At 35.5% G+C, this 16,446-nt stretch overlaps 1 protein-coding gene across 2 annotated transcripts; it reads left to right on the plus strand.

Moving 5' to 3' along the window:
* The first annotated feature begins 987 nt into the window (after positions 1 to 987).
* Positions 988 to 14,521, plus strand: LOC127165731 (long-chain-fatty-acid--CoA ligase ACSBG2). Of its 2 annotated transcripts, XM_051110614.1 has the most exons (15): positions 988 to 1,148; positions 2,959 to 3,039; positions 3,179 to 3,276; positions 4,679 to 4,956; positions 5,281 to 5,369; positions 5,513 to 5,633; positions 7,032 to 7,112; positions 7,384 to 7,533; positions 7,890 to 8,057; positions 8,194 to 8,375; positions 8,457 to 8,690; positions 10,557 to 10,774; positions 12,894 to 13,033; positions 13,365 to 13,608; positions 13,899 to 14,521. In XM_051110614.1, exons 2-15 carry the CDS (start codon positions 2,969 to 2,971, stop codon positions 13,973 to 13,975), a joined length of 2,151 nt encoding a protein of 716 aa, XP_050966571.1. In that variant the 5' UTR covers positions 988 to 1,148; positions 2,959 to 2,968; the 3' UTR covers positions 13,976 to 14,521. The 2 variants fall into 2 exon arrangements, with proteins under 2 accessions (XP_050966571.1, XP_050966570.1); XM_051110613.1 differs by lacking the exon at positions 988 to 1,148 and having other exon boundaries at positions 2,815 to 3,039.
* The last annotated feature ends 1,925 nt before the right edge of the window (positions 14,522 to 16,446 follow it).

Consider the following 16,446-nt stretch of genomic DNA (forward strand, 5'->3'; position numbering starts at 1 on the left):
ATCTGACTTCAGCTAAGGTCATGCTGTGGAGCTATTAACTGGTGATAGGTGGTGTGATCAAGTGACCTTGGTGGCCACCGGGCCGGTTTTTATGGGTCACTCGTGAGTGTTAATATTAACTGAACTTTCATCCTATTTGCTGAAACATCAGATGCATCTGTTCAGTTCAGGCATCAAATCGTGCTGACTAGAAGAAAAAAATTCAGTTTAAAACATTAACTTAGAGTATAAAACATTAATTAAAACACTGGGATGAGTGTAGTAAACAGGCTATATAATAGTAATTTTTGACTGGCATGTGTTATGGATTTTTATTAAGTGAAGGTTGCAGAATGGTAAATGTCCACAATTGTCTTATCAATAATGAGTTTTGCATTATCTTATCCGTTTGAAAGCTTAGTGGAGTCATAATCGCTCAGCTTTAAAATTATCAGCTATGTGGCCTTGAAGTTTACGTAACAGTCTTAATGAACAACGTGTTAATCGATAAACAACTCTGAATTTAGGTCGTCTCATTATCACTATAACCTTAAATATCAAAAGCAGATCTGCAAACATGAATGAATGAATATTAGTACAGACGTGCTGTTGAAACATCGTGCAAACTTCGTTCAAATGCCACACAATACAACTTGAATAGGAAGTTATTTTAGAATGCAAATTTTATTGAAATATCAGCTGTAAAATATTTACATGATATCCCAGTTATGGTCAAATTTCTTTAGTAACAGTAGTCTGTGACAGATATTCATATAGTGTTTGTGTATTACTGAAAAAGAAAAAGTCATCAAACGTCAGCATTCAATTTCGTTGACATTTTATTTTTATATTTATATGTATGTATTTTTTTAAAGTGTATATATGGTGTTGTAATGATGAAATCGTTTGTTTAATGCTAGAAATGTGAGCCCAGACTCCAGCACTATGAAGTCCTATCACCTGCTCCACACACATCACGTGACATGTCCCGTACCGTGAGTCCACAGGTTTGAATGGAATAGCAGGTGCATTATTGAGCTCTTACTCCACCTGAGGAACAGATGTAGTTGTACACAGGACAAAAGCTGTGTTTCATCCACTCCTGCAGCTACACTATTTACAAGCCTTCAGATAACAAGCAGTGACAGGAAAAAAATCCGTTTGAACACGTAAGTCATCTTTTATCACTTATTTTTTCGTTAACATTAGTAAATGACTGCTATATTTGCAAACTAGTCATACTAATGACATTTCTCCAAGTGTCCTTGAGATAAACCGTCACGTTAAATTTAGAGTTTCAATTTCAATTTTCTAGAAACTGCAGGTTGAAATGTAGGTCTTTAAATGAACCATAGTGATGATGTTTTGAGGTAAATATTCAGTTTTCAATATAGCCTAGTTGGTGGACAAGGTGGATTTTATTTTATTTATTTTATTTTTTATTCATAAAATGTTCTAATGACATTATTTGTGGGCCAAAACTATCTTTTGTATGCTATTTACCTGTTTGTGGTATCATTCATTGTTTTTAGCAGCATAATTGATTTCTACTGTGATTTACCCCATATAGTGTGACATATGCCTGCTGTGCATATGTGGTGTATATTTATTTTCCTGGAAAGTGTAAATGTAAATATATTTTTTCTTGTCTAAAGGTGCGCCTATACAGAAATTGACTTTAAACTGAAACCCAACTAGCTCCAGTCTCTGTTATACTCTTCAAATAAAAAAAAATTAAGTAATTTTAGTAATTTAAGTAATTAAGTATTTTTAAAGCATAATGCTTTGATTCAGTAGAACAGTACCATGGTATTTTGTGAAAGGCTGCCTGTGTAAATGGATGATTATTGAACCTGACACCTCTACTCCCACACCTTTAGGTACAGATTAGTATCCAATTTCTCAAAACCGTCAAATTATTTTGCAAGATTACTTAGGTCTATATCATTGTCCTTGTCGGTAATGAACTATGTCAGTCTCAGAGGTTTTTTCTCATCTGTGGACAAGTTCAGTTGGACACAGATCATGATGTGGCCACACTTATGTTGTAATTAACATGAACTTTGTCCTTTCGCAATCTTGAGTAGTCAAGTTACGAACCTCTGCTCAAGGCATCATTCCCCAGAATTTTAAATTTGCTCATCGGGCCAATATATCTCAATCACAAATCTAAAAAAATATGTCTCATAAAATTGCAATATGCAATCTACTCAACTTAAAGGAATAGTTCACCCAAAAGTGAAAATTCTTTTATCATTTACTCACCCTGAAGTTGTTCCAAACATATATATAAGTGTTGAACACAAAGAAGAAGAATAATGGTAACTAAAGAGTTGATGGTAGCCATTGACTTCCATTGTATGGAAAAAAATTGTAGTTAATGGCTACCGTAAACAGTTTGGTAACTCACTTTCTTCAGAATATTTTGTTTTGTGTTCAGCACCTGAAGGAAAGTCATACAGGTTTGGAACAACGTCAGGGTGAGAAAATGACAGAATTTTCATTTTTGGGTGAACTACCCCTTTAAATGTCAAATAATTACTTCGACCTACTCTAGATGGCACACTTGTACAAATTTCACACACGCACATGTTTTATGACTATATACACGCATTTCCTAGGTATATTTCTGGAGTTAAAGATATGCACATTTGCACATTAGACTATTTAGCGTAATACTGTCTTAATCTGAATTTCCTAATTTTGGTGAAAGGTTAGTCATTGACAGTAACCCCTCGTCTGCTGCTTTCATCATCTGGCACTCTATCCACTGGCACATATTGCTTAGTATTTTGCAAGAGCTGGGGTACATATAAAAGATAAATGACATTTTGAAACCACTAGTGTGACAGTCCATTGACTTAATAGAAGACATTAGACATATTTGGATTTATATTATAGATTTTCTTTATTGTATTTGGTTGCTGCTTTGTGAACGCAAGTTTTTGTAATAATAGTTTATTTTGTTGTCATCTTTAGACTCTGTACAATGTCTGCCGATGAGTTTATATCACAGAGTGATTCCAAGGAAATTCCTGTCTCTGGAAATGATGCTGAAGGGTATGTAGACTTGATCAATTAAATATGTCATTTCTGTCTTCCTCCAGTATTGTACTTCATGATAATTTACTGCTTATTTTCTTATTTGATGTATATATTATGATATCATGTAATAAGTCTTATTTGTCTTTATTGCTAGTTCTGTTAAAACTGAAGAATATCAGACCGTATCACTCCATGACTCCAAAAACCAACTGAATGGGGATTGTTCATCCTCTGCAATGAAGAGTAACACAGGTGAATGTTCACAACACATTTGCATATTAAAAATCCAACTATTTTGCATAAATTCTAAAGATTATTCAGTTCTCCTTTCTGACAAATATATCAATATACAAATATACAAATGTACAAATATATATACAATTTACCAAATACATTCTTGTAAAAATGACAAATTATATAATTTCTGAATGTCACTTTTTTCATCTTATAATTAGAAACATACAGAAATTAGGCAGAACAAAATATATGTAATTTATAAATGCAGCTTCAGCAGAAAAGATTTTTTGAAATTGTAAATAACATTTTTTTTATAAGAAAAATATATAAATATATAAAAAAAATATAATTCACCAAATACATTCTTGTAAAAAAAATACAAATTATATGATTTCTGAATGTCACTTTTTCATCTTATAATTAGAAACATTAAGAAATTATGCAGAAAAAAGTATAAAATGTGATTTATAAATGTAGCTGCAGCAGATATTATTTTTTTGAAATTGTAAATAACATTTTTTTTTTTACAAGAAAAAAATATAAATATATAAAATATATAATTCACCAAATACATTCATGTAAAAATTACAAATTATATGATTTCTGAATGTCACTTTTTTCATCATATAATTTGAAACATTAAGAAATTAGGCAGAAAAAAAAGATAAAATGTAATTTATAAATGTAGCTGCAGCAGAAATGATTTTTTTTTAAATTGTAAATAAAACTGTTTTGTTTTGTTTTAAAAGGAAAAAAAATATAGAAATATATAATTCACCAACTACATTCTTGTAAAAAATACAAATTATATGATTTCTGAATGCCACTTTTTTCATCTTATAATTAGAAACATTAAGAAATTATGCAGAAAAAAATTATAAAATGTTATTTATAAATGTAATTTATAAATGCAGCTGCAGCAGAAATGATTTTTTGAAATTGTAAATAAAACAAAGTTTTTTTTTTTTACAAGAAAATATGTTTTAATGGTTATATTTAATTTAATGTGACACTTGCTGTTACTTAGTAATTATTTGTGAAATGTATTAGCAAAGTCATTTTTATTAAGTAACATCTATTAAACCATACTAGTTAACAATAGATACAGAATTTGTTTAGTCCATTTTTTTTTTTTTTTTTTTTTTTTTTACCTGTTACACCTGATTGGTGAGAAACACATACCATATCCTGTCAGTAACCTGACCTATTTCTCCACTCTAGTTAAGCTGTTAGTTCCTCTGTGTTTTTCTGTGTGAGTGTGTGACAGGAGACGAGGGCAGGTGCCTGAAAGGACCTATCTCTTCTTGCTCAGACAGCATGCAGAAGAAGCTTCATCTATAAATTTACAAAACCTTTCAGAAGCACTTCTAAAATACAATCATGTCTCCTGTGTGTCCTTGCTGTCCCGATCATAAAGGTGAGGAACCGGCTATACCGTTGACGCCTGGAGATGTGCGTCTCGCTCCAGCCCAGGAGCTATGGAGCACAGAGAGAGACAAGCCTGTTAAACTGAGGATGGAGACGTCGGGACTCGGCTCAGAACCTCCGATGACAGTCCATCAGATGTTCATGGCTACGGTGCAGAAGTACGGAGACTGTCCGGCCCTCCGTTACAAGAAAGATGAAACGTGGGTCACTCTGACTTATAAGGAATACTATCAGCAAGCAAGAGCGGCAGCCAAAAGTTTTCTAAAGGTTCGAATTCACACCTTTTCATCTTTTAAAATAATTTCAAAGGCTTTTCAGAAATATTCTTAATGGGTTGTTTCTTAATACCTGATAGCTGTTTACTTTCTGCATGGAATGTGCTGTGGAATAAACAATATTTGCTCTTTAAACACATTTAATGTTTGAACACAAACATATTCTAGAGTTTTTTTTAGTTTTTCTAGCGTGTTTGTCTTTGGAAGTTCTTTTGAATTACATTTCTGATTCATATTTGTATTAAAGCTCTAAACAGCTCTAGGGTGTGAATTGCATTTGCATATTCATTTTTTTTTTTTTTTGTGTGTATTCTAGCTTGGCCTGGAGCGATTCCATGGCGTCGGTGTTCTGGGCTTCAACTCTCCTGAATGGTTTATAGCAGACGTTGGATGTATCCTAGCAGGGTAATGATTGAGAATTTATTTAATCTTTTAAACGTTAATCTACATGAAGTTAGAGAATGAGGAAGAGATTTAAGGAAAACATTTTGATGGAATGTGGGATCTGATAGCCTACTTTTCTAAATGCATATCTTGTTTTGTCACAGGGGACTGGCCACTGGAATCTACACGACTAACTCTCCAGAGGCTTGCCAGTATGTCGCTGATAACTGTGAAGCTAACGTTCTGGTGGTGGAAAACAACAAACAACTGATCAAAATCCTCCAGGTAGTTTAAAAATGAAGAGTTTTGATTATTAATGCTTTAGATCAAGGGTGTCAAACTCAGTACCTGGAGGGCCGCAGCACACACACAAACACATAAACAATGTAGTTTTTTATAAGCCTGAAGAACTTGATAAGCTGGATCACGTGCATTTAATTAGGGCTGAATCTAAACTTTGCAGGAACTGAGTTTGACACCTGTGCTTTAGATCAGGGATAGGCGATGTCGGTCCAGGAGTGCCGAGGTCCTGCAGAGTTTAGCTCCAACCCTGAAAAAAAAACTAGTGATCCTGCAGACCCTGATTTGCTTGTTCAGGTGTGTTTGATTAGGGTTGGATCTAAACTCCAAAAGACAGCAGCACTCCCGGACCGACGTTAACTATCCCTGCAAAAGATTCACCCTGAATCATGATTCATCCTCTAAAGACATGAACATGAGAAAGACGCAATAAAAAAAGGTTCCAAAAGTACTAGTACAGAGATAATAGCATTCTTTCAATAACAAAAAGTGCATTCATAGTTATGAGTCAAGTTATGTGTCAAACATATTTGATACATTACTGATTTTATAATTAGATTACAAAATATTAGACCATCAGATGTAACAATAAACAATATTTTAACAGCATTAAATAATCCTTACTGATGTTAGTCTTGTTATCTTGTTATATATATATATATATGTATATATTCATTCATTCATTCATCTCCCAGTCACATTTTCTTGGTTAAATGTCCATTACTTGCACTACCAGAATAAAAATCTATATTGTATTTTTATATTAACAGTGTAATGCAATTAACAAGCTATTCTATTTATTAAAATGTTTAAAGTATTAAAAAGTACAAATCTCATAAGTTTAGTTTTTTAAAGCATTTTACATTTATTCCAAAATAATAATTCAATTGGTAACAATTGGGGCGGGACAAGTAAACAACAGACAAAGTGGGCGTGATGTGAACATAAAATAACCAAAAGTGTCTAAAAAGGGGGAAGAAAATTGTCCAAAATAAACAGGGGATCTGGTGTCCTCGTCGTGCTGGGGGTTCCGTGAAAGAGGGGCAGTGTTCGAAAGGGAAGGGTCCAGGTAAGGGGTGGAGTCCGGACTCCAGACTATTTGTATATTGATATATTTGTATATTGATATATTTGTCAGAAAGGAGAACTTCACTGATGCACACTAAATAAGGTCTGTTAAAACTCTGGGCTCAGGGAAGGTGAGACAGATGCGGACTCCCACTGTAACTTTACCTGAAGGTGTCACTGTTGGACAGTTTTACTTTAGAAAAATAAGTGATTTATACACTTTCGTCATATTTTGTAATATTTGCATTGTTTTATTTTTGTACTATGAATTCTTTCTTCAAATTAATTATCAGTTTTCTTTCACTGTCCTCACAGGTCAGAGATCAGCTGCCACATTTGAAAGCTATTGTTCAGTACAAGGGAGAACTGGAGCAGAAGTTACCCAATATATATACGGTATGTTTTTGCCATGAAAAAAATGCCTCTGAATGCCAAATTGTTGTACAAAACATGTAAGAAAATACAGATAATGCAGGTTTACTGATAGGTACAGATAAGTAATGTTTGTTCCCAAACAAGGAAGAATCAGAATGTACAGTGTTTTTTTATCTTTCACAAAAATCCAGTCAAGGAAAATGAATGAAAACTGCAATATTTATCTAGTATGTCTACAAATCAAATAATCAAACAGTGCTATTGATATATGCTCAATTTGATTATCTTTTAGTGGGCTGAATTTATGAAGTTGGGAGAGAGTGTCCCTAATTCTGAGCTGGATGCGGTGATAGACAGTCAAAAGGCCAACGACTGCTGCACATTAATCTACACATCAGGCACAACAGGGAATCCCAAAGGGGTCATGCTCAGCCATGATAATGTGAGTACCACTTAAACCAGGGGTCATCAAACGTGTTCCTGGAGGGCAGGTGTCCTGCAGAGTTTACCTCCAACTTTCCTCAGCACACCTGCCTGGAAGTTTCAAGTATACCTAGTAAGACCTTGATTAGCTGGTTCAGGTGTGTTTGATTAGGTTTGGAGCTAAATTCTGCAGGGACACTGGCCCTCCAGGACCGGATCTGGTGACCCCTGACTTAAAGTGTCACATAAAATGACTAGTTCAACACACACCAGATGTAATTAATCACATATAAAGCAAGTGTAATTGTGTTTAATTTGGTGGGATAAGTAGTGCTGTCCCTTAAAGTTTATGTAAAACATCCTTCTTCTGTCCAGATCACTTGGACAGCCAATGCAGCCGGTCTCACGGTCGGTCTGAAAATGGCTGAGGAGACACTCGTGAGCTACTTGCCCTTGAGTCACGTGGCAGCCCAGGTCCAAGACATGTGGATCTGCATGAGGTTTGCCGGCATAACCAATTTCGCCGAGCCGGATGCCCTGAAGGTTAAAATCCAGCTTTTATGCTGAGTTTTAAGATGTTTCAGAAAATATACATTTTTCTAGATTTATATTAATTCATTCACCCTTTTCTACAAATGAGGAAACACAACTAGCAGTGTCTTGATTTAAATCACCATAGGGCTCCCTGGCCAACACCCTAAAAGAGGTGCGTCCCACAAGCTTCTTGGGAGTTCCTCGAGTGTGGGAAAAAATGCAGGAGGCAATGAAATCCGCTGGTGCAAAATCGTCCGTCACGAAGAAAAAGATTGGAGACTGGGCCAAGGGGATCGGGCTTCAAGCCAGCTATAATGCCATGAATGGGTGTGTTTCAAAAGAACCATGGATTCAATTTTAAACTGAATCATCTGAAAGAATCCCAAAGTTCATTTTATTTCTTTGCAGTGATTCCTCCGTGCCTTGGGGCTTCACGTTGGCGAATGCCCTGGTTTTCAAGAACGTAAGAAAAGCTCTGGGTCTTGACCGCTGTACGGCCTGTTTCACAGGTGCAGCTCCCATCACCAAAGACACACTGGAGTACTTCATGAGCCTTTACATCCCTGTTTTTGAGCTGTACGGCATGAGCGAGAGTACCGGACCTCACTCCATCTCCTGGGCCGAGGGTTACCGCATTACGAGGTTAGAGGCATTATGTGCTTTATTATTCGCTTTACATTTTGTTGTTGCTATTATACTTTACATCAAAGAACAAATTTTTGTGTTCATATGGAAAAGAAAAATTACATGATTTGGTTTGGAATGACATGATTTTGAATCATAGATAACAGAATATTACCTTTTGGACGAACTATAGATGATTCAAAGGCACTTTTTGATTGTTCTGGTTTTGTAGTTACAGTGACCTTAAAGTGCTCCTATTATGCCTTTTCAAATATGATCTTTCATGTAGTGTGTCATGTATCTGTATGTGAACATAAACTGTCTGCAAAGTTGTGAAGCCGACAGTGCACGATAAATAAAGTTATTGTCTATCAAAAAAAGAGTCGGCTCACATTTGCCTGAACGATTCGTCAGGAATTCGAATCTTTTACTGTTACGGCCATACGTCATGAAGTAACACATTTGCATAATGTCCGCCCACGATCTGCGTCACGAACAACTTGCCCGCCCACAACAGTAAAATTTCCATGTGGTTTACGTCACATGGAAATTTACACGTACATTATACGGAAGACGCTGTATCCTACGCTGTGAGTAAAATTGTTTTATATTCACTTCCAAAAGATGAATCTACAAAGATTTTTTTCTAGCGATCGTTCAAAATATGTAGTTGTGTATGTTATGTTGTGTAACAACCCTGTACATGTCTTGCTAACTGGCTACCTCACACTTCTGTAGTTCTGTTGTTCAGCTGTGGACCCACTGTAGTCTGACAGTTTGTGATTGATGCAGCTTGACTGTCTGTCTCATTAGTTGGAGTAATGATAAAGGATGGCGCACAAAGCGGCTTTCACACTGAATGCGGAAAGCACTGTACTATGAAACCCATTCGTTTCAAATGCTTCCGTGCGAGGACAGCTTGTTTCTGCATGGACCAAAGCGCACGTGCACCGGAGCTCGCACGCCGTGGACAAAGTTCAAATGACTTGTTCAAATGAACTTTTGCCGCGTTCGGTGTGAAGGCCACCTTGTTGCATTATGCAGTGTTGAAGTTTACAACACAGAGGTTTGCTCGGTTCGCTTGCATAAGCAAATTGCAAGCACTTTCCACGGTAGTCTGTGCTAACTTGTCGATCAGCCACTTCAGCCGTTTCATCGTCAGACTCTGGCTCGAATTGGTATGGTAAAATCGATGCCATCTTTTCTATGTATTGACAAGTATCCAGGCCTGTCATTCAGTTATGGCAATGGGCGTTTCGTTTTACCGACACGCTGTACACGGTAGATCAATCATAAAGGACTGCGCCGTCTGACCAATCACAGCAGTGAGGGCTCACGGAAAGAAGGAGTTTAGAGAGACTGATTCTTCGAACTGCTTTGCACGAGTCGTTTACGAATCATTTAGAAATGGGGTAAAATTAAATCTATTTTTGGAGAAAACTAAAGTGTTTTTTGACCTTGCATACATGTAAACCTGTTTTGGGAGTCTATTAAAACAATATTAGCAACCTTTAAAATGGCATAATAGGAGAACTTTAAAAATTAATTGGACATTTAAAGAAGTAGTTCACCCAAAAATCATTTACTCACCCTCAAGTTGTTTCAAACCTGTATGCATTTTTGATTTAGTCTTAGTCTTTATCTTCAGACTAAAATGCTTAATAGTCTTAGTCACATTTTAGTCATTTGAGTCTTTCATAGTTTTAGTTCAGTTTTAGTTAATGAAAAGTCATTGCATTTTTGTTAACTTTTAGTCATTACTTTTTTAGTCAAACTGAAGTTACCAGTTACTATTGGTTGAAACTCATTGGTTACTTCTGAAAAAAGCTCTGGTAGTATTTGCAGATGACAGCTGTGTGACATTCACGTTTTGTTCTCCTCAAGTTGTGGTAAGGTGATGACTGGCTGCAAAACTAAGTTAGACAAGCCAGATCCAGATGGGAATGGGGAGATCTGTTTCTGGGGGAGGCATGTGTTTATGGGATACCTGAACATGCCAGACAAGACTGAGGAGGCGCTCGATGCAGACGGGTGGCTTCACTCGGGAGACCTGGGCAAACATGATAAAGACAACTTCCTGTACATTACTGGCAGAATAAAAGGTAGAAACACACATCAAATTCGAGAATTTCACATTTGTAAAATAAGGGTAAAACAATGCCTGTCAACTTTTTCTCAGATGGATTCAAAGGGATGTTTCCCCCCAAAATAAAAATTCTGTCATTAATTACTCACCCTAATGTCTTTCCAAACCCGTAAGACCTTCGTTCATCTTCAGAAGATGAATTAAGATATTTTTGATGTAATCCCAGAGCCTTTTGACCCTGCATAGACAGCAATGCAGCTGAAAGTAGTAAGCCCAGAAAGGTAGTAAGGGCATTGTTAAAATAGTCCATGTGACATCAGTGGTTCAACTGTAATTTTATGACGCTTCTATGTCAGAACGCCAGCTCCTGTGTCAGCGGCACTACACGTGTCGTGGTACTCTTGTGAACGCGCGTCGATTGACATGGATGAGAAGAAATAGTTGAATAGAGAAATTTTTTGTTTTCTTTGTGCACAAATAGTATTCTCGTAGCTTCGTAACATTACGGTTGAACCATTAATGTCACATGGAGTATTATAGAGTAGTAACAATGTCCTTACTATGTTCCTGGGCCTTTAACTGGTCAGTTGCATTGCTGTCTATGCAGGGTCAGAAAGCTCTAAGATTTCATCAAAAATATTTACATTTGTGTTCTGAAGATGAACGATGGTCATGCGGGTTTGGAATGACATGAGGGTGAGAAATTAATGACAGAATTTTCATTTTTGGATTTCACATACAAATTTTGCAAATTTGGATTTCGCATACAAAATAAAAGTTTGAGTTTGCCTAATATAAGTGTGTGTAATTATTATGTATATATACAAGCACATTCAAGTATATGTGTTTATTATAATTTTTATATATTGAATATATTAAATATTTTGTACATTAATAACATTTCTCTTAAATATATATATTGATTTTTGTATATTCATTTATACATAATAATTACACACCGTACACACACATATATAAGGCAAACTCAAACTTTTATTTTGTATGCGATTAATCGTGATTAATCGTTTGACAGCTCTAATTAACATGAGGGAACAAACTACAGTCCCATGGAATACTGTGAACGAAACATTGAAAATCGAAACATTCACAATTAAAATGATGCATAAATGTAAAAATGTCATTGATTATATTTTATACTGTTAAATACTGTTTACATTTCTAAACATTCATTTTGCCATTAATTGTAATAATCCAGTGAGATTTTTGTATGGAGCACAGGCTGTTGTCAGACTCCTTGTGCAAACAGAGATCTGATCTCTCCATCATTCAATCCAGTCTTTCTTAAGAAACAGAAAAAACGGAGACAGACTAAATCCAGAAGAACTGTGGCAACATCTCCAAGATGCTTTAAGAGACCTACACCTACAAAGCTACAGTACTGTTAACATTTTTAGGCAGTTAGGCACATAAAATGAGGATGCTGTCAAAAACAATGTCATAAATAGATTTTCTTTATCAATGAGCTTATATTAACTAAAATAAATCAGCATTTGATGTGAATACCCTTTGCGTTTAAAGCAGCTTTTGCCCTAGGTGCACTTGTGCATAGTTTTTCATGTAGCTTTGAAGGTAGGTTATTTAAAACATCTTGGAGATGTTGCCGCAGTTCTTCTGGATTTAGTCTGTCTCAGTTTTTCTGTTTCTTCATTCTTCTTCATTCCAGAGACAGACTGGATGATGGTGAGATCAGATCTCAGTGTGGAGCACTGACTGTTGTCAGACTGCCTGTGCAAACAAAAATCTCACTAGATTATTACAATGGCAATGGCAAACAAAAATGTTTGGAAATGTAAACTGATATTTTTTACTGACACACTACAGCAAAAGATAGAAATAACTTACTTTAAACCATTTTTTACCTGGTGAAAATACTAGTGGCCTAAAATTTTGCACAGTACTATATATATGTGTGTGTATATATATATATATATATATATACACACGCACACACACACACACACACACACAAATACTTAAGTTGTTTGAGAGCATATGTCAGTTGCAGTATCATGGGTAATTGGTAGTTTGTTTCTTTTTTTTTACCGGGCATTCAGCTGTTAAATTGAAATAAACATTTGTTTATACATGTGTATTTAATGACCTTATTCTTGTAGAATTAATCATTACTGCTGGAGGAGAAAATGTACCACCTGTCCCTATTGAGGACGCCCTGAAGGAGGAGGTGTCAATCATCAGTAATGTCATGCTGATTGGAGACAAAAAGAAGTTTCTCTCTATGCTGCTCACACTCAAGGTGAGTCTACATTTACTCAAAGAAATAGTTTACCAAAAAATGAAACTTTGCAAAAATGCACTCACCCTCATGAGTTTGTTTCTGTACTGGAACGGATCTGGAGAAATTTAGCGAGACGTAATGCTAAATTTCTCCAAATCTCTTGCAATGAAGAGAGTTTTTTTTTTTTTTTTTCCCAGCGAATTGTAATTTTTGTGTGAACTATTCTTTTATTAATGAGACCATGAAATATCCACATTTTACCAAATATTTACATTTATACTACCAGCTATCAAAAAATCTTTGCTAAGGCATCATTTTTTTCAGAAGGAATATTTTCTTTCATTTTTAGTGTAATGTTGATGATAATGGAGACCCCACAGATGAACTGACCCCATTAGCAGTGGAGTATTGTCAGCAGCATGGTGTAATTGCAAGCAAAGTCTCAGAAATTATTAACAAAAAAGAGCCAGCAATTTACAAAGCCATCCAGGAAGGCATAGACCGCATTAATAACAAAGCCACATCCAATGCCCAGAGAGTCCAGAAGTGGACCATCCTTCCACAGGACTTCTCCATATCTGGTGGAGAACTTGGTGAGTGTTATTTCTTTATATGGACAAGGGTATAAAACAGGAAAAGTGAGTTTACTGACAAACAGCGTCTAAAAAGGATAGCAGAAGTACCTTTATCTGTCATTGTAACTCAACTATGAGAAGCATTTGTCAATAGCTCTTGAATGTTTTGATAAAAGCCCTTTACAGAACATACTGAACATATACTTGCCTAACCGCAATTCCTAAACGCATAATTGTAGTAAACTATGTAAACAAACTGATGGATCTATTAGATGTGAATGTCAGGTTTTTTTGTTTGTTTTGCTCAGGTCCAACCATGAAGCTCAAAAGACCTGTCGTCAGTAAAATGTATCAAGACGAAATAAACAAATTTTATGAAGAATAACAGAAGAGCTCGAATAAAACTGTGGGAATTAAACAGCTGACTACACTGGGACCATATTATTTTTGCCATTGATCAGTAATTTGTATTTTGCTCACTCCAGGGCTTCTTGTGGACCTCACTATTATAACACATCTCAATGTCCTAAGTCAAACTGTCCATCATTTTATACTAACAGATTTATTACCTTCTACAAAGTTCCAATTAATCAGTTTTATATCTATCTATTTGTCATTACAACTGTATATTCTGTACAATATATGAAATTAGAGTTGATTGTATGTAAGTGACATTACTGTGCATATTACTGTTAATGTAAGTTCTGTGATGAAGTCAATTTGTCTAAATAAAAATAGGCATAGACTGAGTCTGTACAGATTAATAATGTTGCTTACACAGAGCATTGTTGATACTTCAAACAGTTACAACGTAACTGTAAAGAAACGTGTGACAATTGTTCTCTTGCTGTTCAAATTTCACCCAGTACATTGAATATTTATGAGAGTGAAGACTATATGTTGGAATATATAAATAAATAATATATTAGAACTCCATGAGTAAAGTATGCATTTGCATGCATTTGTTTGCCTCCTTTTATATATGACCACCCTATGGAATCAAAAATATAAAAAGTTAAGAGAGATTTCTGAATTGTGAGACATACTTAGAATTGCAACTGTCTCTGAGGGATATAAAAAAATCTGAATTGTGAAATATAAACCCATTTTCATTGTATGATTAAGAAACACCCAGCAGTTTGAAAACACCCAAAAAGTCAGAAAGGCCTACTTTTGCTCTGCAGAGACATACATTTTATTTTTTTTGGCACCTTTTTTTTTCACAAAACACTGAATATAGAAGGTTTGCACTTATGTCACGGTTTGGTCAGTTACCCAGATGTGCGGCCATATTGGAGATACTCGGATGTAAACAACAGCATGGATTGCACAGCTTATGTAGGGTGCTACTGAATACTTGTTCTGCTAATTTATGCGGCCTAAACCACGGAAAAACGCGTGGAAGCTGCAAAATCATATAGAGAAGGACTTAGTAAGCAGGAAAGCGTGAAATATTTTGACAGATTAATATGGTAAAGATAGTACGAGTAGTATTAATTAAGATATTCAAGTCAAGTCAAGTCGAGCTGTATTGTCATTCTGCTAAACGTGTGGACATATAGTGGAACAAGATGTCGTGTCTCACAGGACCACGGTGCTACATACTAGTTAATTAAGCATAATATAAACATACAACAGTACACGAAAAAGAAAAGCAATTATAGACTTATACAACAGCTAACAATCTGACTATACATATACTATAAATACTATAACTATAATAAATAGTTGACTACACATACAAAACTGAGACAACAAAAAAACTTTACATAAGTACTGTACATGACGTGATTTGTACATGAAATTGTGCAAAAGGGATATTTTGTGCATTAAATTGTGCAGAAGAGAGATTTTGAGGAAAGCAGCGCATAGTGCAATGCACAAATAAACATAGTCCTACTGAGCCTCTGTAGCATATTAGATATTAGATATTAGCCTAATACTTCTAAGAACAAGCACGAATGTTGTTAAGATTTTTGCCCTGGAAATTCTGGTTTAGTTTGGCCAACCACAAACACATTTTGTTCCTCCGTTTTTTGCACTTTTCTCTTTGATTTGTTATATCTTTTGGTAGTCTATGCTACTCTAGTTTTTCCCGGTCCGACAGATCTTTTGCTGGTTCATGCTGGTCCTTGACCAGCATAAACCAGCAAAGGACCAGCTTAAACCAGCATCAAAACATACCTACCAGCATATGCTGGTTTTTTCACCAGGGTTGATGGCGCTTCGTGAAAACACTCTATTAACGAGAACGGAGATTGTGTAATTTATTATGGCAAACTATTAAACTCCACTGGGAAAGTATTTATTGGACTCCATTTGTTTCGTTTCTTTTATGAATGTAGTTTTTGTTCTGACTATGGGAGTGTCATTTTTGTGAGTAGATGCAGGAAATCCTCCTGATAGTATGTTTATGTCTGCCTGTGTGGGTCTGTTTCCAGACAAAACAAAACAAAACAAAACAAAATGTCTCTTTCCGATAAGGTACAACACTAAAGTCACACTGTTGTTCAACTCCACCCCGCACCACAGGTTTTGTATATTGTCTTCCCGAACCAGTTTTGAGGTAATGCAGAAACGCGAGCAAGAAACATTATCCCTTCATAAAAGCATCCTCTTTGTTCGCTTTTTCAGACAGTTTCACTGAGACTGATCTGTTTGTGTGCGTTTCCAATTGTTGGGGTTCTTTCAGTATAATTAAACATGTCTGGTGTTACATGCAGCTGTAGAAACCAATGAACTGTAATTATTTAAAGTATTTTTTCTAACACAGATGAAATGTTAAGTATGTGAAGTACCTGAGAGATTAGATTTTAGGATATACAATGACATTTAAGTACAGCTTTTAGTCATTAT

This window comes from Labeo rohita, chromosome 5 (genome assembly GCF_022985175.1).
Source record: "Labeo rohita strain BAU-BD-2019 chromosome 5, IGBB_LRoh.1.0, whole genome shotgun sequence".
NCBI classification, from domain to species: domain Eukaryota; kingdom Metazoa; phylum Chordata; class Actinopteri; order Cypriniformes; family Cyprinidae; genus Labeo; species Labeo rohita.

Excerpts from the sequence above, each read along its gene's own strand:
- LOC127165731 (XM_051110614.1), top strand. The coding sequence starts at position 2,969 with ATGTCTGCCGATGAGTTTATATCACAGAGTGATTCCAAGGAAATTCCT. Across the intron at positions 5,634-7,031 it reads AACTGATCAAAATCCTCCAG|GTCAGAGATCAGCTGCCACA; the intron begins GTAGTTTAAAAA and ends CTGTCCTCACAG. Across the intron at positions 13,034-13,364 it reads CTATGCTGCTCACACTCAAG|TGTAATGTTGATGATAATGG; the intron begins GTGAGTCTACAT and ends TTTCATTTTTAG.